General features: G+C 45.1%; 1 protein-coding gene and 1 long non-coding RNA gene across 11 annotated transcripts in view; one reads left to right on the plus strand and one right to left on the minus strand.

Annotated features, from left to right (window-relative positions):
• The window catches only part of LOC102936148 (probable E3 ubiquitin-protein ligase HERC3), a 113888-nt gene that overhangs the window by 80598 nt on the left and 6251 nt on the right, over positions 1 to 27039 (plus strand). For 7 of the 10 annotated variants that reach the window (XM_027828932.3, XM_007066645.4, XM_043545132.1 and 4 more), the window contains 3 exons: positions 1412 to 1494; positions 9552 to 9735; positions 11585 to 11687. In XM_027828932.3, the coding sequence (XP_027684733.3) occupies positions 1412 to 1494; positions 9552 to 9735; positions 11585 to 11687 (370 nt within the window). Of the gene's footprint in view, positions 1 to 1411; positions 1495 to 8600; positions 8748 to 9551; positions 9736 to 10154; positions 10643 to 11584; positions 11688 to 27039 lie in introns of those variants that run through there. The other 3 variants (XR_005225075.2, XM_043545133.1, XR_006290307.1) reach the window with 3 other exon arrangements.
• Positions 1103 to 16223, minus strand: LOC122465442. The gene is made up of 3 exons (XR_006290308.1): positions 16115 to 16223; positions 6196 to 6436; positions 1103 to 2012 (listed from the first exon to the last, which is right to left on the minus strand). It is a non-coding gene; the product is annotated as an uncharacterized LOC122465442 (long non-coding RNA).

The raw sequence follows: 27039 nt of genomic DNA on the forward strand, positions 1-27039 counted from the left end.
ACTATTGTGTCAGACCTTCCTTGAGCCAAAACGCTGCACTACATCACGAGGACACTGGCTTTGGCAGGCTGAAATAGTGAGGCTCCAAAAGGTTTTCTCCCAGCTAGTAAATGCAATTGATAGCCTCTGCAGTGGGGTGGAAATCCTGGAGAATCTCTGGTTTCTCTGCCTGGTCGCTCAGTCTGAAAACATGCCCCCAGAGGCACCTCGCTCACTTCAAAGTTACGATAGCCTGGCAGGCCCCAAGCTGAGATGGTCTCACATGGAACAGGATGTTCTGGGTAGGCCCTAAATTTACAAGTAGGTGCTTATCACTGTCCTGTTTTATACAGAGGCGTGTCTGGGGTGGAGATGGATGCATTAGTCCAACATCTGAGCACACCTGTTACTAGCAAGAAGACACGAAAGCTCCTTTCCCAAGGGGCTCTGATATAGCTGATGTGGCCAGGTATTGGGTTGGATATTGTGAAGAAATCCTTCCCACCTCACTGTGCTCTGGGAAGGCTAGACTTCATCTTGTTTGATAAGGGAGGGCTTTTAAAATAAAACTGGCTTATAAATCTTGGCTCTAGAGTGAACCTATTCTGGGTCTAACACAGCCACACACAGGTCTGTGCTACCATTCAGGGTGAAGTCAGGAGGCTTTAGCACTGATTCCATCCGCCTATAAAAAGAACAGTTAAAATAACCTTATATAACTTCCCCCAAGCGCTTTTGTGCCTGGTTTCAGGCAAAAGGACATCTTTACTGCTGTGTTGATGCCTTGAACTGGATTCATAATTTTCCGCAAATGGTCTGAAGGAGATCTGTTTTGTGGCTCATTTGTGCTGGCTGGCTAAAAATCTGGCTCATAATATTTTATCCATGAGACACTTTAAAATAATATGATTATGTATGGAGTGCCTTTGTACCGCTGGCATTCTAGCTCTGTTATGAACAGAGACAAAAGTGTCACATCAGACTTATCAAGTGGTCTGGTAATCTACTGTGAGAGTAGATTAATTGAGCATCCTGCATTGCCATTATTCAAAGGGGACTTTGTTGGTGCCAATGCACATGGCATTGGTTAAATGTAATTTTTAGCAGTTATCAATCTCTTGTTTTTCAGCATGCGGTTGACTGAATAGGGTGGCTTGGTTCTCTTTTAGGTTTGCATTTGGCTTTGATTGCAAATCATGATCTAAGAGCAAATGTTGAGTATGAAAAATGATGCAAGCAGAGAAGGGTGTCTGTGTATTTTTTTTCTCTAACTCATCATATCTGTTTTCCCAGCCTCCTTCCCTAGCCCTTTGTGTGTCAGTAGCTATGCACTTTACCTGGAGCGAGTAAAAGAACCCTGCACCCATCCTGCAAGCTTGTATGGTGACACACACAATGGGAAAACAACTTTTTTATTTTTTTTTAAACATAGATATGTAGAGAAAGCTACGGCGTGACAGAGCAGAAGAAGCTAATACCAGAAGGAGACAAAATTACTGTGCAGAAGGACAATAGGTGAGTTACTATCATTGAGCAGCCATGGCAACCGAAACGCTTTTTTGGTGATGCCTACGTCAGTGGGCACATGGGTGATCACGAACTGAGACGGGGATAGAGAGGTTAATGCAGGGGAAATGTTGGGCCAGACTTTGAAAAGATGTGAGGACCCAGTGGGTCCCATTTCAGCACTTAAATAAGTGACCAGATTTTCAAAAGAGTTTAACTTCCCACCCCTCATTGTTAAGGCATGGTGAATGACCCTCATCCCATCTCACCTGCACTCTCCGTATAAGGCCCTATCCATCACTTAAGCCCAGAATGCAGCTGCTAATCTCCCTTTGCAACTGATTATGGGGGAGACCAAATATGAAAACACACATCAAGACTGTAACAGAAGACATAGACGTCCATATAAATGGCCCTTGCAAAGGCCTGAGCCAAAGATGACACTTGAAATCGTCCGTTCCAGAGTGGAGGGATTCTCTGCAGAGAAGGCTGCCATTCTGTCTGGTATGGAAGCAGACATCATATGCCTGCGAGAGAGAGAGAGAGAATAGCACCATACATCCCTGGCATGCATATAGGTACGAATGCTGAATGCAACGTTTATGGCAGCACAATACTTGCATGTGATAAAAGGCTGACGAAAAACAGTGTTATGAAAGATCATGGTATCATGGCTGAACTTGACCAACGCAGTACTTTCTGTTACATGTGAACAGTTTCCATGGCCAACTGACTTCCGCCTGACAGAAAAAACATGCCTTTTCATAGGCGACTTCAAGAGTCACCGGACCATCTGGGGACACCCCAGCAATGACAACCATGGGGAAGAAGTTAGGAAGTGGGCAGCAACAAACAACCTGACTCTGCTGTATGACCTCCCAGGACAAATGCTCCTTCCAAAGTGTATGGTGGAACAAGGGGATATATCTAGCTCTTGCCACTTCTGAAAATACAGGTAACTTCAGAAGGGAGGTCATGGCAGCAATCCCAAGATTGTGGCATAGGCCAGTGCAAGTCACAATAGAGGCTGCAGTACAACCCAGGAAAACAAAGTACCTGCCAAGATTCAACCTCACAAAGGCTGACTGGGAAGACTTTACCTCTGAATTGGATGAATCCATCTGTATAAGTACTGTGACACACGAGAACTCTGGAGAATTTGTCTTGCTGTTGTGGAAGATTGTCCAAAGAACATCCCAAGACATTGGACGTTATATGTGTGGTCTTTCAGAACAAACCCACCAACAATATAAAAGTTATTCAGAATTGTTGACTCGACGAAGAAACCACTGGGCTTGGGGAAATGCTTGTGAGAGAGATGAGAAAGGACTGGTGCAACTGCTGGAGGTAGATGGTTGAAACAAGAAACCTGTGGCACAATAGCAAAAAAGCATGAGCCACCCTTCACAAGCTGAACCCGGATGGACAAAAACCAAAGCGCACTGCCACAGTCTGTCCCAACCAAGGTGCGCACTAACTCATCCTAAATGGGAACCCAGCCCACAAAGCACAGTGTGAAACAAAACAATTCAAGTGGGAGGCTCACTCACTCCTCAGAGACAGCAAAGTCCACAGTGAAGCAGCTCAATACTGCGGAGCTCACGATAGCTATGAAAATTCTGAAATGTGGAAAGGCAGCTGGATGTGATGGTGTATCTAAAGAACTATTACTACACCTAGGGCACAAGAGCACAGAAGTATCTACCTGATTTCTTTAACTCTCTTGTATGGAGACAGTGCAGGTACCCAGGCTGTGGAGAGAGGTCAAAGTGGTTGCACTACTCAAACCACGTAAAGACCTTAACGATGCAAAGATTACTGTATCCTTATTGCATTACCAGTATCCTTATTCTGATCAACCTACAAGTTACATAAGCCGATGAATATAAGTAGAATAGTTTAGTTGAAGGGCAACTGATTTGATGACCAAGCTGATTTCCGCCCAGGATGTTTATGCTGTGGCCAAGTTGTAAACCTTGAATAATTTCAATAAATTGAAAATGGCTTTGAAACTTGCAAAATTACAGGGGTAGTGTTTTATAGGTCTGTCCGTTGCTTATGACACTGTGAACCATTGTTCACTTCTTCTGAAACTGGCAAGAATTTAGAGCAATATTAAGATGGTCCAGGTCATCTCCTCTCTGCTCAAGAATCGATGTTTCTTTGTTGAGATGGATGATTAGAAAAGTAAATGGCGAACTCAACAGAATGGGTTGCCCCAAAGTTCAGTTCTAACACCCTTGCTGTTTAATGTCTACACAAGTTACCAACCAGAATTCCCCCATGTGTAAAGATTTATTTATGCAGATGATCTTTGCATCGCCACCCAGTCGGAAAGATTTGAGGATATCAAGCACATTTTAACTGGCTCCCTGTGCATAGGTCAAGAATACTATTGAAACACCATCAGGCCAAGAGAAAACTCCAGATATTGGGGGATGATACAATCTTTGAGCATTATAAATATCCATTGTACCTTGGGGGTCACATTAGACTGAATGTTGACATACAAAGAGCACATTAAGACGTTGAAAAAGGAAAGTGAACTCCAGGAATTGTGTACTTCAAAAAAATTGTGAATACAAAATAGGGAGTTGGTCCCAAAACACTCAGAGCAACCAGTGTTGCCTTGTGTTACTCATTTGAGCAGTTCTGTGCACCATTATGGTCACACGTGAGCCATGCACACAAAATTGATACTGACCTCAGTCAGTCCTGTGGGACCATCACAGGGACTTTGAAACTGACTTCTACACTGCCTTGCGGTGATTGCACCACCATCATGAGCTCGATGCTTTCAGTAGGAAGGCCAGAGAGACAAAACCAGATGCATGATCCAAGACACTCATTGTATGGATGCATTCTACCACCCAAGAGGCTGACGTCCAGAAAGAGCTGTGCCTCTGAAATTCCTCACCACAAAATACCACAGGGGAAGGCTACAGAATAACAAAATGGTGAGAGAGGCTCCTGATCCTGGAGAACCTGTCTCCTTCAGAACAACTGCCCTCACGCACTGACCTAGAAGGAGAATGTTGGTATGTTCTAAACTGAGTGAGAGCTGGGCTGGCAAAGACTGGTAACAATATGACTAAGTGGAAGCTGAGGAAGGACCCCAAATGTGAATGCAGAGAGCTTAGGCAAACACGTGAACACTGCCTAAGGCAGTGCCCTCTGTCAACAGCTTGCACCCCTGAGGTACCGTTTGAGATAAGCGATAACACCAGGTCTTGGTTGTGGTTTTGGAGCTAGATGATGATGATGAGCTGCTTATGTAGTGTATAGAGCACTGAATGGTCACTCCACAAATGGTGATTTTCACCCTTGAAGACTAATTGGAGATTTTGCAGGACAAATACTGGACATGACAGTAAATTTACTGAATAAGGTTAAGTCCAGCAGACTTAGACTGTTAATTCTTTGAAGCAGGAACCATCTATTTTTATGCATGTCTGATACATGGGGCCTTGATCAGAGGCTGTAGGTGCTACTGTAAGACAAATGGTAATTAACTCCTTTCAACTTGAACCACCTCTTTGGATTAGAACCAACACACCTACTTTTTTTCTTTTTTTCAGCTATTAAACGGTTTTCTTATCTTAATCCTGTAACTGGATTTTTACAAAGACTGTTTTCACTGGAAACGGCACATAATTCTTTTTGGGATAGTGAAACAGTGTGATTCAGTGACTGCTCGTTAGCATGTCTTGGGATTGGCACTGGGAATCTTCAAGAAGTTGGCAAACTTGACAAAGTCCTTTCCTTCTAATCTGATTATCTAAAAAGGGTTCTGATTGTTTCTCAAAGAGTTGGGAAGCAGAATCGGTAGCCCCAAGACTGGTGTAATGAAAGAGTTGTCTGTAGGCTGACTTTTTAGTAAACGCTATAACAAACGTCTTAGGGTATGTCATCGCTATAGCAAAAGTGTGTTTTTTATCTCAAGATGACTTTGCCACTGTAAAATCCTAGTGGAGACCTAGGTCCACTACACTGAAGTAAAAAAAAATAAAAAATCCATGCCTTGTCTCCACTGGGATGTAAATTACGCACCTTTCTGCAGTGAAGACAAAAGCTTAGGACACGTCTATCTTAGCGAAAGAAGTATGTATGTTAGCTTGGTCTAGGGTAAAGCAGAAATGGCTGTAACCTGGAACAAACATTTGGAGAGTGTTCAATTTAGTCTTTGCAAATGTGTTAATGACGTGGAGGCTGAAAAACTCTGGAGAAGGTGGAGCCTGGACTAGACTTTAGCTCAATCAGTTTAGCAAATGCTGAAGTAGAACTGTTTTCTCTTGACTAGAATTCTGAAGGTATAGATTGTGCTAGCAAACCTGAGCTAGCGTCTAAAGTCTAGTCTAGACAAAGCCTAGCTGGCCACCCATAGTCACCTGTCAGCACTACTGATTAATTTGCCCCTTGGACTTTTCCCTCATTGTTGAAAATTCATTTAGATCCATTTGTTTCCACCTTCCCAGGGTAAATAGCACTTCTTGCCCATTATTGTTCCACATACCACACCAACATGCCCCCTCGGAGTGCAGATGAAACAGGATCTGGTTAACTAGTGACTCTCAGGGTTTCATTGCTTGATGATTTTCCCCTCCATTCCTCTCTGCTTTGGAGGCAGTGAGATAGGGCTGCTGCACTTCCTTACCCCAATAACCTGCTGAATGCACACCCTTAGGTATTTCATACTTCGGAACTGCTTACTTGGACACTGATATACTGGATATGTGGATAATACCAAAGAAAGGTGAACTGTGAAGCATCTGCAGTGATCCCTTCTCAGAGTTGCCACGTAGGATTTTACATCAAAATGACCATGTTCCAACCAATGTTCAAGTAAAAAACTTCTGTTGAAGCCACAAGGGCAGAAAATGGATGTTGGGCAACAGATCAGTGTTTAGTGTCTTGACATTATCAATGGGAATTTCCCCAAGGGCTCCGTCAACTGTCAAGAAAACAACAATAAAAGATGCACACTGGATAACCAATTTTCCCTCCCCCTGCTTCCTTATTTCAGGCTTTCATGTCTCTGTCTGTTGTTTCCTTTCTTTATTTTCTCACATTTCCCTTGTGCATGCTACCCAAGAGCATATATGAGAATCTCTTTCTCCCACTCTTCGGGAGGTCACCGTTTTGTTTTTTGATTGTGTCCTCTTCATATAGAGACCGAGCTTTTGGACTCTGCTCCATTTCCTGACTCGCTTAGCAAGCGAACAATAGTGTGAACTGTTACCAAATGTCACGCAGAAACAACTGCTGGAAGAATTCGGGGAAGTCAAGTCCACCCACATCCCAAAGAGCAGCCCACAGACAAGCTTTAGGAGGTCTCTGAGTTTGCCATGTTACTGTAGGGCGTACTGAAAACAGCTTTAAAGGGAATTATTGCTGGGTCTTTGCATGAATAACGTTCTTCTGAAAGTAGGCATTTGTGTACTATTCTGGTAAAAGTGTAGTGAGGAGAGGGAGGAGGGTGGAGAATAAATGTGTCCTTAGCAAGAGGTGGAGGAGTCATAATGATGCCTGGCGCAAGATTCTGGCTTTTGGTGCCAAAGGCTACAGGATATTGTGTTTTATTCCAGTATTGTTCTGGACCACCCTCAAAGCAAAACAGTGTGTAGTTCTTGTAATCCGGGAGAAGCCTGCTACTTCTTGCCAAGCTCTCTCAGGGCTGGTCTGCATAGTTTTTTGCACCAATTGAATGCTAAGAAAACCATTTTACTCAAATTGGAACAACCCCTTTGTTGTGTGGACCCAGTTATACCCTATCAAGGTGTTTATAACAGGCTATACTCTTATACGCACATTTACCCCAGTATAAATGCATCCACAGTAGGGCTGTACCACTTAATAACTCCATCGGCAGCATTCTGCACTCAGCCACGTTCGGACAGTGCATGGAAGGTGTGGCTATCTCCTCCACAAATGGAAAATCAAAGAATCAACAAATTGTGACCCACCACAGACAACTATCCTACCCACACAACAAATTGTGACCCACCCAGCTACCCCAGAAGCATTAGAGTGGCTTTTGAATCTCAAGATTCAATTATAATCCCAGCTAATTGCTTTTCAAATGCCATATGAAAGAAGAGGATGACTCCATTGGGTTGTTTACCAATTTAGTAAGCTGGAGCAAAAACTGTGTGTAGAAATACCCTAATATTTTATTCTAATCCAGGGGTCGGCAGCCTTCGGCACGTGGCCTGTCAGGGTAATCCTCTGGTGGGCTGCAGGACATTTTGTTTACGTTGACAGTCTGCAGGCACGGCCCCCCACAGCTCCCAATGGCTGCGGTTCGCCATTCCCAGCCAATTGGAGCTGTGGGAAGCGGCATGGGCCGCAGGGACCTGCTGGCCGCTGCTTCCCACGGCTCCCATTGGCCGGGAACAGCAAACCACGGCCACTGGGAGCTGCGGGGGGCCGTGCCTGCAGACGGTCAATGTAAACAAAATGTCTCGCAGCCCACCAGCGGATTACCCTGACGGGCCGCAGACCCTAGTTCGAATCTTTTCTAGATGACTTAATCCTTATGTGGAAACCATGGCACCCTCTACTGGGAATCTCCAATATTGCATGAGTTCACTTAACCATATTAGCATATTTTAAATGAAGAAAATCTCACATGCATTTGTAGGAATAAACACTTCAACTGAGTCACTTCTTTCACCCTGCCTGGCCCTCTGTGTAAATTAGAGCAATGTCAGTGCTTCAACTCTGCTTCCCAGGGCCCCCTATCAATTCTTAAAAAGCCAGAAATAGCTGTAGCACGGGGCTCTTGATTCACAACACCCTTCTGCCCTCAGCTCTCCTACTTCTTCCTCCAGCCCGCCCTCAGCATACCCCCTACGTTAGGGGTGCAAGCAGGGCTGGCATACAGCTCTGACACCAGTTCTGCATTGACCATGGAGGCCCTTGTGCCAAGGATATTCTCAGGGAGTAATTTCTAGCTCTTTCCGAGCTCCTTTACACTGCCAGAGTGGTGTAATGAGATCTTAGTGTAACTAAGAATCAGGTCCTTTGCCTTTCGCTGCTATCTGTCTGTTACTTAGGTTAGCTGTTACTGGGATGTATCTGACTCTAGAATTTCCTTGTATCTTTTTTCTTCACAGCCCTCAGAACACACAGCACGTGTGTTAATGGAAAAGAGATGGAAGTTGTTGTAGGTTTAGACCAAGGCCTTCTAAAATAGGACCTCCAGTTTAGGCTCTTCTGAAGTGCTGAGCACCCAGCAGTTGCCAGTGAAGTCTGTCCAACAGGTGCCTAAATATAGACTTCTTAGGCTCTTCTTTTTGAAAATCTTGGCCATAGTCTCTGTCCCTTTGGTTTGACTCCCAGTCCTGAGGAGAGCATCAACTCAGGGCATCAGGAAGCAGCAGGTCAGTGTAGAGAAGGTAGGAAGTGCTGTGCTGAGTGACTTCCCCCCTCCTGCCCCAGTTCCCTAGTCACTTTACTGGATGGCTGAAAGGAGCAGTAAGTTATTTCGTGCACGTCTTAAACATAGGGCTGGGAGAGCTGTGCTGAGGGGCTGATGTGTCCTATGGAGACCTAATGCTGACTTCCGCTTTAGTGGAACGTCAGCTGTAATGTGGACTGAAATGTGCACAGCAAAGAGAAGGACTCCCTGCCTCAGCAGCTCCCAAAGGCTCAGCTGACGCCTAGCCCTCGATGCTCTGGGCATCTGGATGCTCTGCCCATGAGTGGGTCTGTCTTCATAATGCACAGCATGTGCTATCTGAGGAGCTCTCCACTGCCAGTGGGTCAAACAGGCCTATGATGCCACTTGCTCTCTGACTCTTTACACTCGTGTGTACCATTACCGGGGAGCCTTGAGACATGGGGTGGACTGGAAGCATTTCACTCCAGCCTCCTGAACAGCGTGTCCATTTTATTCATAATACACAGAAGTCCCCTTTTTAGACCTGACTGAGCGTGTGTGCCTCTGTAGCTTCCAGCCCACTGTGTGAACGGTCAATTCCTGACAGTTTTTTAATAAAACACAGCAATGTGAATAACAATATTTTCTCTCTCCTCTCTCCCCTCTCCTTCTCTCAATACACCAGGCAGGAATTTGTTGAGGCCTACTTGAATTACATCTTCAATCTCTCCGTCCATGAGTGGTATATCGCTTTCTCCACCGGCTTCCTGAAGGTGTGCGGTGGGAAGGTCCTGGAACTCTTCCAGCCCTCAGAGCTGAGGGCCATGATAGTAGGAAACAGCAACTACAACTGGGAGGAAATGGAAGAGGTAAGCTGACGTGGACATCTTTTCTGTTTGTCTTCTTGGCCACAGAAACCAGGAAGGATGGTCCAGTGGTTAGGGCGCTAGTCTGGGACTCAGGAGATTGGTTCCTCAATCTGACACAGACTTCATGTGCAACCTTGGGCTTGTCATATAGTCTCTCCCTGTCTTAGTTTCTCATCTATAAAATGAGGGTAATAGCACTGCCCTGCCTCGCAATCGGTGTTGAGAGGAGAAATCCACTGAAGATTGTGAGGTGCTCAGATGTGATGGTAATAGGGGCCACATTAGTACGTAGAAGGTAGCTATCATGTGGGTAGTATTAAGTATATCCATGATCTGGACACTGGGTGCCCACTGCAAAGGGTTCGGATGGGATAGAGCCCTCAGCCTCTTATGGGAACTTTCTCTTGTCTCCTCACTAGAGCACCTTCTCCTGATTCCCTTGAAAGTCATTATCGCCCGTCAGCTTTCCTGCCACCAACAGAGGAAGGCAGGAAGAGAAGGATTTGCACTATCTTTGTTTAGGGGTGAAGTCTGGATTCAACGGAGGATATGAACACAGAATAGCTGGTCCCTCTCTCAGGGGAAAATTCACCATGGGGCAGAGAGGGCAGTGGAAGGCCAAGAGTTCGAGTGGAACTCATGTAGTACACAGGGCTTGTGCTACCCCTCTGCATGAGGGTGAATTGTACCCTCTAAATACAAGCAATAATACAAATAATACAAAATATACAAATAATCTAGTTTCTTCCCTGTTCCACACCTTATAAGTAGTACTGGGCTTGTACTGTAGGCCAGTGGTTTTCAAACTGCAGTTCGCGACCCAGTACGGGGTCACCGAATGTAAGGCACTGGGTTGTGGCAGCTCTGGTCACACTGCTGACCAGGCCGTTAAGAGTCCTATCGGCGGTGCTGCCCGGCTAAGGCAGGATAGTCCCTACCTGTTCTGACACTGCGTTGTACCCCGGAAGCAGCCAGCAGCAGGTCCGGCTCCTAGGCAGGGGGGCCACAGGGCTCCACACACTGCCCCCGCACCGAGCACTGGCTCTGCACTCCATTGGCTGGGAACCGGCCAATGGGAGCTAGAGGGGGGGTGTGCCTGCGGGCGAGAGCCGTGCTTTGCTGCTTGCATGCCTCCGCCTAGGAGCTGGACCTGCTGCTGCCCGCTTCCACGGTGCCAGGATAGGCAGGAAGCTGTGCCGCTGACTGGGAGCCGCCTGAGGTAAGCCCGTGCCCCAATCCCCCGCCCTGAGCCCCCCTAAACCCGGAGCCCCTTCCTGTACCCCAAACTACTCATCCCTGGCCCCAGCCCAGAGCCCTGACCTCTTCCTGTACTGCAACACCCTGCCCCAGCCCTGAGCCCCCCTTAAACCCAGAACCCCCTCCTACACCCCAAACCCCTCATCCCCAGCCCTACCCCAGAGCCTGCACCCCAAACCCAGAGCCCTGACCCCTTGCTGCACCCCAACCCCTGCCCCAGCCCAGAGTCCCCCCCCACACCCTGAACCCCTCATTCCTGGCCCCACCCTGCAGCCCTCACCCCCGCACCCTAACCCTCTGCCCCAGCCCTGATTCCCTCCCACACCCCAAACCCCTCATCCCCAGCTTGGTTGGGTCGTGGGCATCAACAATTTTCTTCAACTGGGTCTCCAGAAAAAAAGTTTGAAAACCGCTGTTGTCGACAGTAAATGATCACGCATGGTATTATTCGTATATCAGCAGTTATTCTTAGATTTTTAAACTGTGCTTTTTATTAATTGAATTCCTCCTGCTTAGGATTCTAAGGAAGTGGAGGTTAGTTGAGGACCATCACTTTCTCTCATAAGCAAAAAGTTTGTGCCTCTTTTAACAGTGTGCCATCTACAAGGGGGACTACTCCGCTACACACCCGACAGTGAGAATGTTCTGGGAAACCTTTCATGAATTTCCCTTGGAAAAGAAGAAGAAATTTCTTTGTAAGTATCTTGCAGTGGTATTAGCCACGTCTTGAAATTGTAGAACCAGATTCGAACCTCAGCTGTATGGGTGAAATCTAGAGTAGCTGCACTGACGCTTGCTGCACAATCAAAGTGGAAAGATTGGTGTCTAAATAATAACTACTAGCCAGAATAGTTTTTGCCTTTCTCCTCCTGTTCCTTTTCACGCCCATGTTAAGTTTGGCACTAAAAATCCCTGTAGTCCAATGGTTCTCAAACTTATTTGGTTGTGCCCCCACTTCCTTGTGTCTTAAGTCGCTTACGCTCCTGCCCTCCCCCTCCCCTAGTACGTATATCGCCACCCAGCTCTGAAGGCAGCACCGTGCCTGCAGCAGCTCAGAAGTAAGGGTGGCAATTTGAAAAGGGGTATTTGTCAATATCACTTTTCACAGCCTATTTTGCATGCCATTGCCACCCATATTTCTCTGCTGCTGCCACTCCGGAGCTGTCAGCTGGAGCCACGGCGCCGCCTCCTGGTGAGGGATTGGGCAGGGGAGGGGAAAGGAGAGCCCAAGCCTGGGCTCCCAGTGAGGGATTGGGGTGGGTGGGGGAAAAGGGGAGCCCGAGCCCAGTCAGCGGGGTTCTGACTGTGCTGCTCTCCCTTATCCCATCCCCCCCACCTCCTAGGTGTGCACGGCCCTTCTGCACAAGCCCCAGCCGTCCAGGGCTGACAGCTGGAGCTCTTAAAAAGGAAAAGAAAAAAAAAAAAAAGGCACACAGCTCACACCTCCCTTGACACATTCCCAAGGAAGGCATGGAAAATACAAAAAGGAGTAATTTCTCTCTAGTGGGAAGTATAATGCAGCTATGTTCCCGCTGTATACCGCGTAAGGACCCTGCTTCGGCAGGGGAAGCCAAAGCTGCATATAGCTTTCCAAAGCTTTCAGTCTTGGTCAGCGTGGACTTTCAAGTGAACTCAGCGACCTTACCCATGATCAAGGAACTTTGGATATTGGCCCGTTCCTGAAAATCCTTCAGCTAAACGTTCCATTCTCTAGTCCCTAAGGCCGAAACGTAACCCAGTTGTAATCTGCCTCCAGGAGACACATCATCTATCTTTCTGCCAGCTGCCTTAACGTCAAAGGTTATGACCTTTTGAGTGACTCTCTTGCATAGTAAACATGGCTGTGCTGCCTATCTTAGAGCCAATCTTGCTGGCACGGAACCACTCCCAGTTAATTCAGACCTCTATGATGCTGTGAGAGTTGGTCATTTCAGAGTGGCAAATGTGTACAAGTCACCTGGCCTACTCCAAACATTCTTCTTAGGGTCCCACACCATACCATCTATGCTGGAAACTTTACTAGCCACTGTATCCCCTAGGGATACGGATGGTCTGATCAAAATGGAGTTGACATTTTTGACTGAGTCTCACTCCATGACCTTCACCTCATCCATGATCCAGAGCAGCATGATACTTTTCATTCTGCCAGATGGAAACAAGACTACTTCCCTGGCCTCACCTAGATCATCAGTACACGTAGTCATTCATTTCAGGCTGTAAGCAGTGTACTGAAAAACTTTCCACACAGTCAACATAGTTTGATCCTTATCAAAGGTTGAGTAATTGTACCTATTGGGAGTACCAATAAAAGCCCTCACTGGAATTATTAGAAGGCAAACTGGCCCAGCTTTACCCAGTTCACTGACTGCTACATCACTTGTATCCCACACATCTCCATTGAGGACACTTACATGTGGTTCATAAAAGCCATATATGAAGCTGACATGGAGTCAATTCCAAAAGGTTGCTATGAGACCTACGTTCCCTGCCGACCTGCGGAGTGTGTAGAACTCCTTCTCAAGCAGTATGTAGAGTGTGATGCCCAGGCATCGCCACACATCTCTTGGACAACTTGAACTTCAGAGCTTCTGGAAGAGCAAGATGGGAGCAGGCTACTGAGGAACCAAACATATTAAGATCCTGGGCCCTCATCAGAAAAGTGTGGTGCTTCTGAGAAGCCTTCAGCAGAGCACTGTTACTCAGTCTCTATGAAGAGTATTGCCACCCTCCTGATAAATGTTACAAACGTGGACAAGGACAAAATGTTTGAAGGAGAGGTGAAGAAGAAATAGCGACAGTACAAACAGTGCATACCAAAAAACAAAGAAGACCTCTAGCATTACACCACAGATTAAATTTAAATTGAAAACAGATAACGTCTATGGGCTTGGTAACCTCTCCCACAAATTCCTGAAGAACCTGGTAAAAACTAGCAGAAAATGGCTAGCCATCTTTCTGTCTAGAGCCATCAAGGAGAATAAAATACTGAAGATCTGGGGCAGAGCAAAAGGAATAGCCCTGTCAAAACCTGACCACCAGCTGCAACATGTTACCAGCCCATCGCTTTGCTAAGCTGTATGTACAAATTACTTGAAAGGCTTATTCTTCAAAGAATTGCCTCCTCCACTGATAGTATCCAAAGTGTAGATTTAAGCAGGTTTCAGATCAAACTGCATAATTGTCATCAAATGCTGGCAAAATTTGTCACACAGGTCTACTCTACTGACTGTCATTGGTCCTACCGAAGTGGGTTGTCACAGCTGTGGAATTGTTGCAGAGAGGCTACCTGTTCCAAGGTCTGTCTGCTTGGACAAAAGACCAGCTCCTGGAGGTCCCAAAATAATGGTTTACCTCAGGGCTCAGTTCTAGCACTAACACTTTTCAACCTTTTCCCAACTTACCTACCCAATGCCGCTGCCAGGCATTTTATCGATGCAGATGATAGCTGTTTGGCAGTACGGGACCGGGATTTTTCAGTCACCGAGGAGAAGTTCTGAATGCTGACATGAAAGAGATGGCCTGGTGTTGTAAAAGATGAAGACTTAAACCTCGTACCAAAAAGACAGTTTCCAGCTGCTTCCACATAGGCCACACCAAGGTCAATAAACTGCTCAGCATCTTCCTGAATGGGCATAGGCTGGACCAGGACCCAAAGTCTGTGTATGTGTATCACACCTTCCCAAGACCTTGCTGAGCCAAGGGTTGAGCAGTGAGCAATCCCTTGCACACTGGAAAGTTGGTGCCTGTAGCTCCAGCGCTGGAGTTGGTGCCTAGACAAGGAGCCGCATAGTAACTTCTGAAGAGCTGCCCATGTGGCTCCGGAGCCAGAGGTTGGCCACCCCTGCTCTAGTGTCTGGGCCACAGAGAGATTTGAGTCTGCAACCATCTGAACGAACGGACCTGGGTCTATTTTAGCTCAGGTAGTAGAGGCTCTTGGTTTTAGATCCAGCAGTCCCAGCTTCGGTCCCTGCTGCTGCTGACCCCTCAGGGGCAATGGAGAGCACAGAAAAGAGACAAACTTTAGTTTCCTTCAAGTATAGTAACAATAATAATAACAATAGCTGGTACCATTCTAATCAGTGGAGGGTGAAATTCTCAAAGGCGCCTTTAGGGATTAGCTGCCATTTTCACTCAAGGTCACCAAAACTTCACCTCCCTGCTCCTTTCTTCTCGTCATACATTCTTCTTTCTAAACTTTTCCTTGGTCCCTCCGCCAGCACCCAGGTGGCCCTCTGTCCCACAGAAACCTGGTGAGGTTAACAGGCCTGCTTTCCAGTGGCATTCATTACTCCAGAGCCCTGGGGTGAGATGCTAGAAAACTGGGCCATAGAACTGAATCCTGTAGAGCATGGAGCTTTCCCCACCTCCCATGTTTTGGTTTCTAAGCTGTTGAAGGCATGGCAGGGAGGAGGTAAGTAGAAGGATATTTTTGGTTTTTATACAGGTGTCATCGTTAAGGGGAAACATTGCTGCATGTCTCCCTTGGTGGATCAATGTGTAGATGATTTTGAAAATCTGCATGGCAGAACGATTGGTAAATGTTTGATAAATGTAGCTCTGGAAGCTTCCCCTCTTCTGGGCTGTAGATGGCCCTGATGTTCTCATGTGGAGGCTGCCTGTTGTTTCTTTCACCATCTCTTCCCCCCGCCTTTGCATGGATTCTTCCGGCTGAACAGCCTGCCTTCCCAACACGCAGCCCCTCCACACACGTCACAGCTCCTCTTCTACCCGTTGCACCACTGGTGTACATTAGTAAGCCTCTCCCTCCGGCCTGACCTCATCTCCTGGCTACTGTCCTAGCCAAACCTCTCCCCCCTAGGTACTAGTAGGGGCTGTTCTTGTTCTTGTTCTGTATCTATATCAGTTTAGAAACCATTGGTGCAAAGCCCATTGTGGAAGCAATTATCCTGATGTAAGCCCTTTCATAGTAGTATAATTGGGTCCGTGCCGGGGGGGTTGCACTGATTTAACTCTTCTAAACCAGTATAGTTAAACTGGTACAAAAAGAGTGTGTAGCCAAGCTCCTCTAAGTTTCCAAGCCTGATGCTTGGCTCAGTGGCCACCCCTCCTTTTAACTAAACATCCAGGACTTGTTTGTGAACTCCCTTCCTGAGTCACTTACCCTTGCTGTTCTTAGCCAGCATCCAAATCAGCAGCCCTCGCTCTCCTGCTCCCTTCCTGGAGCTGTCTGAGTGCCCTGGGCTGTGTACAGAGGAGATATGTTCCTTCCCTGAGGCTGGAGCAAAGGCCTTGTTGCAGGCAGGGGGGAGCTGTGGAATGTTGCATGCTGAGTCGCTGGCTCCGTGAAAGAAAATGAAACACCAGGATTGTGAGCTGTGAATAGGCTCTCTCTTCCCTCAAAGCACTGTGAGAACCCTTCCCCTTGGGAAATCAGGGTGGGTTTTAGATTGCAAGTTGGTTGGGGCTCCTGTGTGTCAGTTCAGCACCCTGGGTGCTGCTGTGACAGGAGAATCATGGTTTGAGTTGCATTTACCATGTGAAACCAGCTCAGCCACTTTTCTTTCTCTTACAGTGGTGAAAAACGGAGTTTGCTTTTATCAAAGGGTGCAATGGGAGGGCCAGAAGGGAGCTGAAATAGCAACAACAATCAGTGAATATGCCTCACCCTCACCCTCTCCCTCCCCTCGACTTCTTTGCAGGGACCTCTCTGGTGGTCTCTGCTTTCCTTCTTGTTGATCCTTGGCTTCCTGAGTAGGCCATTTGCACAGGCCCTACAAGAGGCCTACTCAGGAAGCCAAGGATCAACAAGAAGGAAAGCAGAGACCACCAGAGAGGTCCCTGCAAAGAAGTTGAGGGGAGGGAGAGGGTGCTGCATATTCACTGCTTGTTGTTTCTATTTCAGCTCCCTTCTGGCCCGCCCATTGTGGTAGCAGAGTGGGATTTTCCAAAGCACTCAACGCTGGCTGCACTTTGCTTCTATTGAAGTCTATGGTAACTCTCCCGCTGACGTCAGCGGGGCCAGGTTTGGCCCACTCCTGCATGCTTGTGAAAAGCCCACCCTATGGTGCGTGGTACTCCATGTCCTGCCAGCTGCTGCTGGGCTTCTCAACTAATCCTTTAACTAGTTGTTGGAACTCCGCAAGCCGAGGCTCTCAGACGATTTGGTTTGTCCATAGGCAGAGGGGTTTGTTACAGCGGGGAAACCTCTTCCTCTCCCCTTTTTTGGTCGTTTGTTCTGCTGTAGAAGTGAAGATGCAGAAGTCTGCAAAGTAAAACTGCTGAATTCAGCAGAGCTTGGGCCCTTGTCCCCATAGAGCACTGTCACCTCAGGCTTTACATGCCACGTGGGCACCACCCCAGGCTCTGCATTCTTGCCAGTGCTTGCTGCCTCCTTTGCCAGCACACTTCCTTCCTCCTCCCTCCCTTGCCCTCTGATTCTCCGCAAAGCTGTACTGCAACCCTTCAGGGTGAGTTGATGCCAACGAGAAATCCAGAAGGAACCAGTGCTCTCGTCTGCTCTGAAGGCTGCACATATCTGTGTCCAGAGCTGTGCTGAGGTTCACACGGGGGCAGTCCATCAGCATTTTTGCAAGGCTAACATTCAAATGAGCAAGTGTTTCTTTGCCTGCGATGCTTGCTGAGTGGATGATCGGGGTGCTGCATATGAAAGATCTGGGTTTGATCTAGAGTCTGGGAGTCTGTTGTTTAAGGTCAGGACAACAGCTATTTATAACTGCCCTTGTTTATTTTCACATGACAGAGGCCAGGTTGCATATTTGTAGCGTTTTTTCCATGTTCCAGTCCAGTCTCTTTGTGGTAGCTCTGCTTGGCAAGCAGCCTCCAGCCCACTGCTCAGCTGGCCCGGGGCACGGGGAGGAGGCAAGCCTGGAAATAGTTGTTGTCAATTTATTTTAGCTGATTCCTTTTAACAAATCCAACATCACAGGGCCAGATTCCCTGCTGATGTCACTCCAGTGACTGCAGGGCCTGCTGGGCAGGAGGCTGGGGACACCATCAGCAGAGAACAGGGCCCGAAGGATAAGAATATCTCCCTGTATTTGAAAAGGTTTCAGAGTAAATCCTCCTCTTGCAATAACTAAATGCAGGTGGCAGAGAGTGAGTTTCAAGTGATCAAACCTTTGTGAGATGTCATTGTTTCAGCTTGGAAGAGGGGACAGCTTCCTGGGGGAGCCAGATGGAAGTGGGCAAGTGACACATGTATACACAATCCCTATGGGGCTCCTGCTGATTGCAGAGGGCATTTCCCTCGCTGTGTTTCCTGTTCCTCTCTGATTTTTGTTACCAAAGGGCAGGGACAGTGTTTGCCTTGCTTACAATAATAACTGCAGTCCCCTGGTGCTTTCCCCCCACTAGGTCTGAAAGGGTGTGGGTAAGTCTCTTTGTAGCAGGGGGGCTGGCAGGGGAGGCAGAAAGGGAAAGGCCAACAGTTACAAACCTGGGTGCCTAGGCACCTACACTCATATGTAGTGTTACGAACTGCCCTTCCCCCTTTCCCCCCCAGCAATTCAGTCATGTTTGAGAGAGACCAGCTGGTTTTAACAAGTTATTGAAAACTACAACAGGATCTAAATATATGATCCTAAGTACAACTACATCAGGTAAGTAAGATCTCACTTCCTGCTGGGTGGTCCGGCAAGGCATGCCAGCTGCAGTCAGATAAATCTGTTTCTCGGTCTAGAGTCTGTCACTACTGCACCACACACCACCCAGAGATGCTCTTAACACACCCAAATGTACTCTAGGCCAGTGGCTCTCAACCAGAGGTACGCAGAGGTCTTTCAGGGGGTACATCAACTCATCTAGGTATTTGCCAAGTTTTACAACAGGCTACAGAAAAAGCACTAGCAAAGTCAGTACAAACTAAAATTTCGTACAATGACTTGTTTATACTGCTCTATACACTGAAATATAAAGTACAATATTGATATTCCAATTGATTTATTGTATAATTATAAGATAAAAATGAGAAAGTGAGCAATTTGTTAGTAATAGTGTGCTGAGACACTTTTGTGTTTTTATGATTTTGTAAGCAAGTAGTTTTTAAGTGAGGTGAAACTTGGGGGTCTGCAAGACAAATCAGACTCCTGAAAGGGGTACCGTAGTCTGGAAAGGTTGAGAGCCATTGCTCGAAGCTACACATGTGCCCTGTGACAGCACATACACAGCATCTCCAGACCTGCCTCCACCATCGCTCCCTCTACTGCTAGAAAATGTAGAATACTTACTAAAAAGATAAACATTAAAAACAAGAAAGGGTAAAAATGCCTCACCCCGGGGACTCAAGAGCATCTCAGGGTGTGGCCTGTATGGGGGGTCTCCAGTACCATAACAATCCATCCCTCTTGGCTCACTGTCGGATTTTACCAAGTTAGTGTCAGGCCGTACCCACATTTTAGTGAGTATCCTCATACCACTTTTTCCTTTACCGTTTGGTTAATGCCATTTTCATATTGATTTGTAATGGCAGAGCAAATAACACATTCCCAGCATCAAGATTGCAGTAATGCTTTGAATTGCAACTGTGAGAGCAACTGTGTCCATCAGCATCACTACCTGAACTTGAGCATTTTAAAGCATTCTGGTGGGTTGGCCAACCTTCAGTTGGGTAGGTCCTGCAGATTCAACGGGCAGCTTTTGCTGTAATGATTTAGGAATTGGCAAAAGAGTAATTTTGGGAGCAAAAGTGGTATTAACCTCATGATTACTAATGGACAAACCTTAAAAGAAGTGATTCAGCACATTTCTGTGGACTTACATTTAACTTAGAATAATAACTAAAATTTATATTGTTAACAAATGTAAAGTTAAACCAGCATTCCCCATAGTACATGCTTCCACAAGTACTTCAACCTCCATCATACCAGGTTTCAGTTGTTACAGTAGATTCAACTGAATTGGCAGAAAAGGTTTGCCATGCACAAAAAGACCATCTATTACTATCTGACAGGGGTGATCAATTATTTTTTTGTCAAGGTAAGTCACAGGAGTGTATGTATTAGCAGGAATGTTGTAAGCAAGACACAAGAAGTAAATTCTTCCGCTCTACTGTGAGCTGATACAGCCTCAACTGGAGTATTGTGTCCAGTTCTGGGTGCCACATTTTAGGAAAGATGTGGACAAATTGGAGGAAGTCCAGAGGAGAGCAACAAAAATGATTAAAGGTCTAGAAAACATGACCTATGAGGGAAGATGAGGAAGGAGGGAGAAGAATTGTTCTTACTAACCTTTGAGGATAGGACAAAAAGCAATGGCTTAAATTGCAGCAATGGAGGTTTAGGTTGGACATTAAGAAAAACTTCCTAACTCTCAGGGTGGTTAAGCACTGGAGTAAAGTACTTAGGGAGGTTATTGAATCTCCATCATTCGAGATTTTTAAGAACAGGTTAGACAAACACCTGTCACGAATGGTCTAGATAATACGAGTCCTGCCATGAGTGCAGAGGACTGGATTAGAAGACCTCTTAAGGTCCCGTCCAGTCCTACAATTGTATAAGAGTTTCTATAAGTTCCAAATTTCTTGGTCAAGATATAGTCAAGATCCAGACTCCAGAGAACATAACAAGAATAATGATAATAAGTAAATAAAAAGATTTTGAGGTCCATTCAAAAGCCTCTGGTGGTCCAGATTTGGCCCACTGTCCTCCTGTTGACTACCTCTGCTACATAGGGTAGCAATTCTATATCCTAAATCAAGTTAAGAATCCATTTTTCCAATAGTATCCACTATTGTAAGCTATTCTATAAAATGAATTATTTTCTCCTAATATGATTTTGAAATATAAAGTCCTCAGATTTCTGCCAATAATAGCTCAGACCATGGCCCCTCTACCACTGAGGGAGCTTGATAACTCAGAACAGGTCTCCCCACGTAAGTCCAACGCTGCTGGATCCCGATAACTTTGGCAGTTTCAAATAGATCTTGTAGCCATGATCCCACATAGTAGATGCCAGGATTCTCATAAAATACCAGGTGGTAACAATGTTCTCATAAAATACCAGGTGGTAATGATGTTCCCTGCACATGTTTCTGAAAAAGAACAAACAAAAACAGAGGGCTTCTCGCCCTGCTTAAATCAATGACAGAATCTCTAACTTTTAGGATTTACCAAAAGGTTTTAATTATCCCCTGTGGTACCACTTTAACTGTCTTCCTTTTTGAGGTAAACATACTTGATAGAGGAACTCCGCTTACCAGTAATAACTAGGGCTGTCAATTAATCGCAGTTAACTCACGCGATTAACACAAAAAAACAATAGACTACCAATTGAAATGTATTAAATATTTTTGGATGTTTTTCTACATTTTCAGATATATTGATTTCTATTACAACAGAGAATATGAAGTGAACAGTGCTCACTTCATATTATTATTTTTATTACAGATATTTGCACTGTAAAAATGATAAACAAAAGAAATAGTATTTTTCAATTCACCTCATACAAGTACTTTAGTGCAATCTCTTTATCATGAAAGTGCAATTTACAAATGTAGATTTTTTGTTGTTGTTACATAACTGCAGTCAAAAACAAAACAATGTAAAACTTTAGAGCCTACAAGTCCACTCAGTCCTACTTCTTGTTCAGCCAATTGCTAAGACAAACAAGTTTGTTTACATTTAGGGAAGATACCGCTGCCTGCTTCTGATTTACAATGTCACCTGAAAGTGAGAACAGGCGCTCTCATGGAACTTTTGTAACCGGCGTTGCAAGGTATTTATTTATGTGCCTGATATGCTAAACATTCGTATGCCCCTTCATGCTTTGGCCACCATTCCAGAGGACATGCATCCATGCTGATAATTCTCATTAAAAAATTAATGTGTTAATTAAATTTGTGACTGAACGCCTGGGGAAGAATTGTATGTCTCCTGTTCTGTTTTACCCGCATTCTGCCATATATTTCATGCTATAGCAGTCTTGGATGATGATCCAGCACATGTTCATTTTAGAACACTTTCACAGCAGATTTGACAAACGCAAAGAAGGTACCAAAGTGAGTTTGCACTCGACCCACGGTTTAAGAATCTGAAGTGCCTTCCAAAATCTGAGAGGGACAAAGTGTGGAGCCTGCTTTCAGAAGTCTTAAAAGAGCAACACTATGTGGAAACTGCAGAACACGAACCACCAAAAAAGATGCTGGTGGCATCTGACTCAGATGATGAAAATGAACATGCATCGGTCCTCTCTACTTTGGATCATTATCGAGCAGAACCCATCATCAGCATGGACGCATGTCCTCTGGAATGGTAGTTGAAGCATGACGGAACATACGAATCTTTAGAGCATCTGACATGTAAATATCTTGCGACACCGGCTACAACAATGCCATGCGAACGCCTGTTCTCACTTTCAGGTGACATTGTAAACAAGAAGCAGGTAGTATTATCTCCTGCAGATTGTAACCAAACTTGTTTGTCTGAGTGATTGGCTGAAGTAGGACTGAGTGGACTTGTAGGCTGTAAAGTTTTACATTGTTTTATTTTTGAATGCAGTTATTTTTTGTACATAATTCTACATTTGTAAGTTCAACTTTCATGATGAAGAGATTGCACTACAGTACTTGTAATAGGTGAATTGAAAAATACTATTTCTTTTGTTTTTTACAGTGCAAATATGTGTAATCAAAAATAAATATGAAGTGAGCACTGTACACTTCGTATTCTGCGTTGTAATTGAAATCAGTATATTTGAAAATGTAGAAAACATCCGAAAATATTTAAATAAATGGTATTCTATTATTATTTAACAGCGCACTTAATCGTAATTCATTTTTTAATTGCACGATTAATCACAATGAATTGTTTTAATCGCCTGACAGCCCTAGTGATAATATAGCGTCCCTCCCAACAGGGAGAGAAGGCATATTCCCTTTTCCCTAGATGTTTTACCATTACTTGACTCCCTATGTCAAGCTCTATTCCTTCGTTATGGAGAAATCCTCTTTGCAGTTTCCATCTGCTTTCTCCTTGCTGCTGAGCAGCTCTTTTGCTCACTCCAGCAAGTCTAGTTTTCAGTTGCTCTAGAAATCTATCAGCAGACACTACTGCTTGTCCCTCTGTTGGAACAGGAGCATACCAGATCTCTGGTAACTGCATCAGTCTACCTGTCATTAATTCAAATGGGCTAAATCTGGTAGAGGCACTAGTAGCTGCTCAAAGAGACATCAGAATTTGTGGTAATTGAATGTCCCAAATTCCTTTCCACTTTCAGTCACAATCTTCCTAAGTGCCTCTTTAATTGTGTGGTATGACTGCTCCACGTTCCCACTGGCCTGAGGATGGCAAGGGAAATGCTTGAGTCCATAGAGCTTGCATAGTAAATGGGATCCCTGGTCAGATTCAAGAACAATGGGAATTCCCCACCTGGGCACCACAGGTTCAGTGAGACACTGAGCAGTATTTAAAGCAGTGTTAGTTTTTACAGGGAAAGCTACAATCACAAAAAGTAGCCACTGTTACCAAGAGGTATTTGTTTCCTCTACGTGTGGTGTAATCGACTTGAACCATGGGATTTTTAAGGGAATCTTGCCTCTCCCCTGATCTGCATTAACCGCAACACACTGTCAGTGACTTTTGAGGTTGGTCAATATCAGATTTTACAGAGGGCCACCAAGCTGTTTGCAACAGACTTTCAGCTGAACAAGCAATGCCCTGATGACCCCCTGGATCATGTGCAAGATAACTGATCTCACTTCTTAAATGTTTCGGCACTACCCACACCCACTGGCCTTGGGGCTTTGCAATGAGTAGCCCCCGCCCCTTCAGGTAATATTCGAGAGAGAAACTCCTCCCTCACTAGCCTTTTTAAAGAGACATTTCAGAGTTAGACCTTTGCCCTGCTTTGCAGCGGGACTATCTGTATTTTCTGGCTCTTTGGTTTGAATCCTTGGTACAACATTTTGTTTTGGAGGTTGCCCGCAGGGTCCATTTAATGCTCCCGGTTTAGCTTCATAGTCAGCCCAAATATTCCATTCTGCCACAGGTCCTTTCTTTTGATGAGCTTTAACTTTGCCAATTAATTCTTCTTTTCAAAAGGGTAATTATATACAGGTATCATTCGGCATGTGCTACAGATTACCATCTGAGCAACACACAGCGTTTTCTTTCCATTCTGGAAGCCAGTCCACTAGAGCCAGTCAGACCCATTGAGAATCGGAAGACTCGGATAGATCTTTTTCTAAAGAAACATTTTCCAAGACACAGCACGCTGCAGCCAAGTCAGCATCCTGAGCCAAATGTGTATTACATTTCCTTGCAATCAGTGTCTGATTGACAGGATCTACAAGTGCAAAACCAGTGTAGGCTTTTCCAGCTACGTGGGACAACCAGACCTGAATAGATTTTTGTTCAGAAAAGGAGTCTCAGAAAGGTACCTCTTTCGAATGGTCAGCTGAGGAAGTGGGCGCTCATGGGGATTCCCACCTACCAATAATAATAAAGCAGTTTTAGATGGTCCAGTTAGAGCCTCTACCTGCAAATCTCGATCCGTTAAAGCGAAAGTCCAGCAAGCCAGCTGAGAATTTGATACCTACCCATCTTTAATTTTCCCAGAGAAAAGATATTTTACAGGGGTGCGGGGAGCCCTAAGGACAACAGTATTTAATCCTGTAAAAGACTCAAAATGCTGAATGGCCCAACACACTACTAGAACTTGTTTTACGCATGCAGAAATTTTTTTCTCCACTTGGCTAAAAAGCTGAGAAGCATAGGCAGTTAGTCTCTAAGGTGCCACAAGGTCTCCTGTTCTTTTTGCGGATACAGACTAACACGGCTGCTACTCTGAAACCTGTCATAGGCAATAGGTTATCCTTGCCCAACTGATGTTGCGTTAACACAACAGAAAGAGCAGTCGATGAAGCTCCTATTCTAAAATAAAAGAATAAAAGTGTTTGTGGGTTAGGATATGCCAGTGCAGTTATTTGGACAATTTTTTATTTTAAGACCTGTACTGCTTGACCGTGTTCAGACTTCCATTCCCAAATTTCTCCCTTCTTAAGAATTTTATACAGGGGTTTAGCAATTTCAGCAAATCCTGGAATACATTCCCTATTGAATCCTGCTAATCCCAGGAAGGTTCTCAGTTCATGTTCAGATGTTGGTATAGGGAGGTCTAAGATAGTTTGGACTCGCTCCTGAAGGGGCTGTCTGTCATCAGGGCCAATTTCAATTTCCCAGGAAGGATACTTTATTCCTGGCGATCTGAGCCTTTTTCACATTTAATTTTAATCTTGCCTCACTCAGTAATTTAAACAACCAAGTTAGTACTTCTTTATGTTCTTCCTCGGTGTCTGTGGCAACTAATATGTCATCAACACGCAACAATACTTGATTAGTTTCCAAAAGAGGAGCCAGAACTTTGGTCATGGCTGCAGAAGATAATGTGGGAGAATTATTAAATTCCTGAGGAAGTCAGGTCCATGTAAATTGTTGACTTTTATTTATGAAGGCAAACTTGTATTGGTTTGGTTTGTTTGTTTTTATGACCACAAGGACAGACCAGATGTCGTTAGTTCGATCGAAAACCACTTCTTTCCATCAGTTACTTGTTCTAATAGGTCCTGATAGGATGCCACCACTGGGAAAACTGTAGGAGTATGTTGATTGAGTGCTTGATAGTTAGTAGTCTCCAGGAACCATCCAGTTTACAGGCCAACCAAACAGGAGAATTGCTTTTGCTAGTTGTGACAACTAGTATCCCCTGGTCCACTGAGGACTTTTCCCTTTATAATTCGTAAAATTTGTTTCCCATAATCAGTGATAGCAGGGGTTTCCTGGAGAACATCACTCTCAAGAATCCCTACATCATCTTCCAAATTTTGTTTCCCAAATTTTGCTTCGGTCTGCACCCTGGATATTATTACTGGAATTTCACCTGTAAAAGGTACTGAATGGGTTTGACTGGTGTGTCCAGCCAATTCATGTCTCTCCTGGGTTTTAAGGATCCCACCTGCACTTGGTTCTACAGGTAAGATACTGTTGGATGCCCCGGTATCTACTAATATTTTATATTGCCTATCCTCTATCATGATTTTAACACTGGGGCACCCCCAGGGATCCCCGGATAAGGGAACCTCCCTAGGTTGCTGGGACAGGCTGTCCTATTGTAGAAAGGGAGCACTAGGCTCCAGTCTTGGGCACCAGCCAAGGTTCTAACTGTGTTTACAGGCACAGATTTAACAAAAGGCTTTCCAGATGTTATGTGGTCTTGTTTAGAAAATCTCAGTATTAGCTGCCAGTATGGAATTCCTTCCTTTACCTCTCCATATTTTTTTTTAATGGTCCCTCAACTCAGAATAAGAAGATCCCTTTTGATCTTTTCCTTTTCCTTTATCCCCTTTTATCTCTCGACTGTGACCTCTTTCCTCTCCTTCCTTTTTTCATTGAATGGTTGCAACAGATCCTGTTTTTCCTTTTATTTTTAAGTCCTGCCTAGTGGAGCTATCCTGCCATGCTCCATATGCATGGATTTCACCATGAGTATTATTTGAATTGACCACAACAGCAGTCCTATTTGTAAGACCAGGATGGACCTTGCTGTTAACATTAGTTTGTTGACCAAATTATCATGATTGGCACCCAGGAGGATTAAATCATTGACTTCCCAAAAGCCAGAGGGCGTCTCATTTTATATTCATGGCACTAGGGTACAAAATATTTTCCCCTAAGAGTGTGGCAACTAGTTTCTTTTGAGTTTCTCTTAGTTGCAGTTCCTCATCTACATGCTTTTCTAGAATCTCGGGGGGAATAGCTGATTTGAGATTAGGTGACAGCGAAGCTGCAACCACAAAACAAAAATCTTGATTTGTCCATCCATTTACTTTCGTTTCCCTTTCCCAATTTGAAAGCCAGCTCCAAATGGTTTCTGCTGTTCAAGGTCCCATGGACTGAGCAACAGCTTGAATTTGTTTGGGAGAAAGTGCAGTGGTTGTGGTCTCATTTACCACTTCTTTGCGGCTGCCATTTTGATCGCTCCGCTTGGTTGGTCTCCATCTGACACAATGGCTTCTAGTGACTGGGCCATAGGATTTGGGCGACAGTCTCCCTGATCTGGGTCATCATGCCATAA

The sequence above is a fragment of the Chelonia mydas genome, chromosome 4 (genome assembly GCF_015237465.2).
Source record: "Chelonia mydas isolate rCheMyd1 chromosome 4, rCheMyd1.pri.v2, whole genome shotgun sequence".
NCBI classification, from domain to species: Eukaryota; Metazoa; Chordata; order Testudines; family Cheloniidae; genus Chelonia; species Chelonia mydas.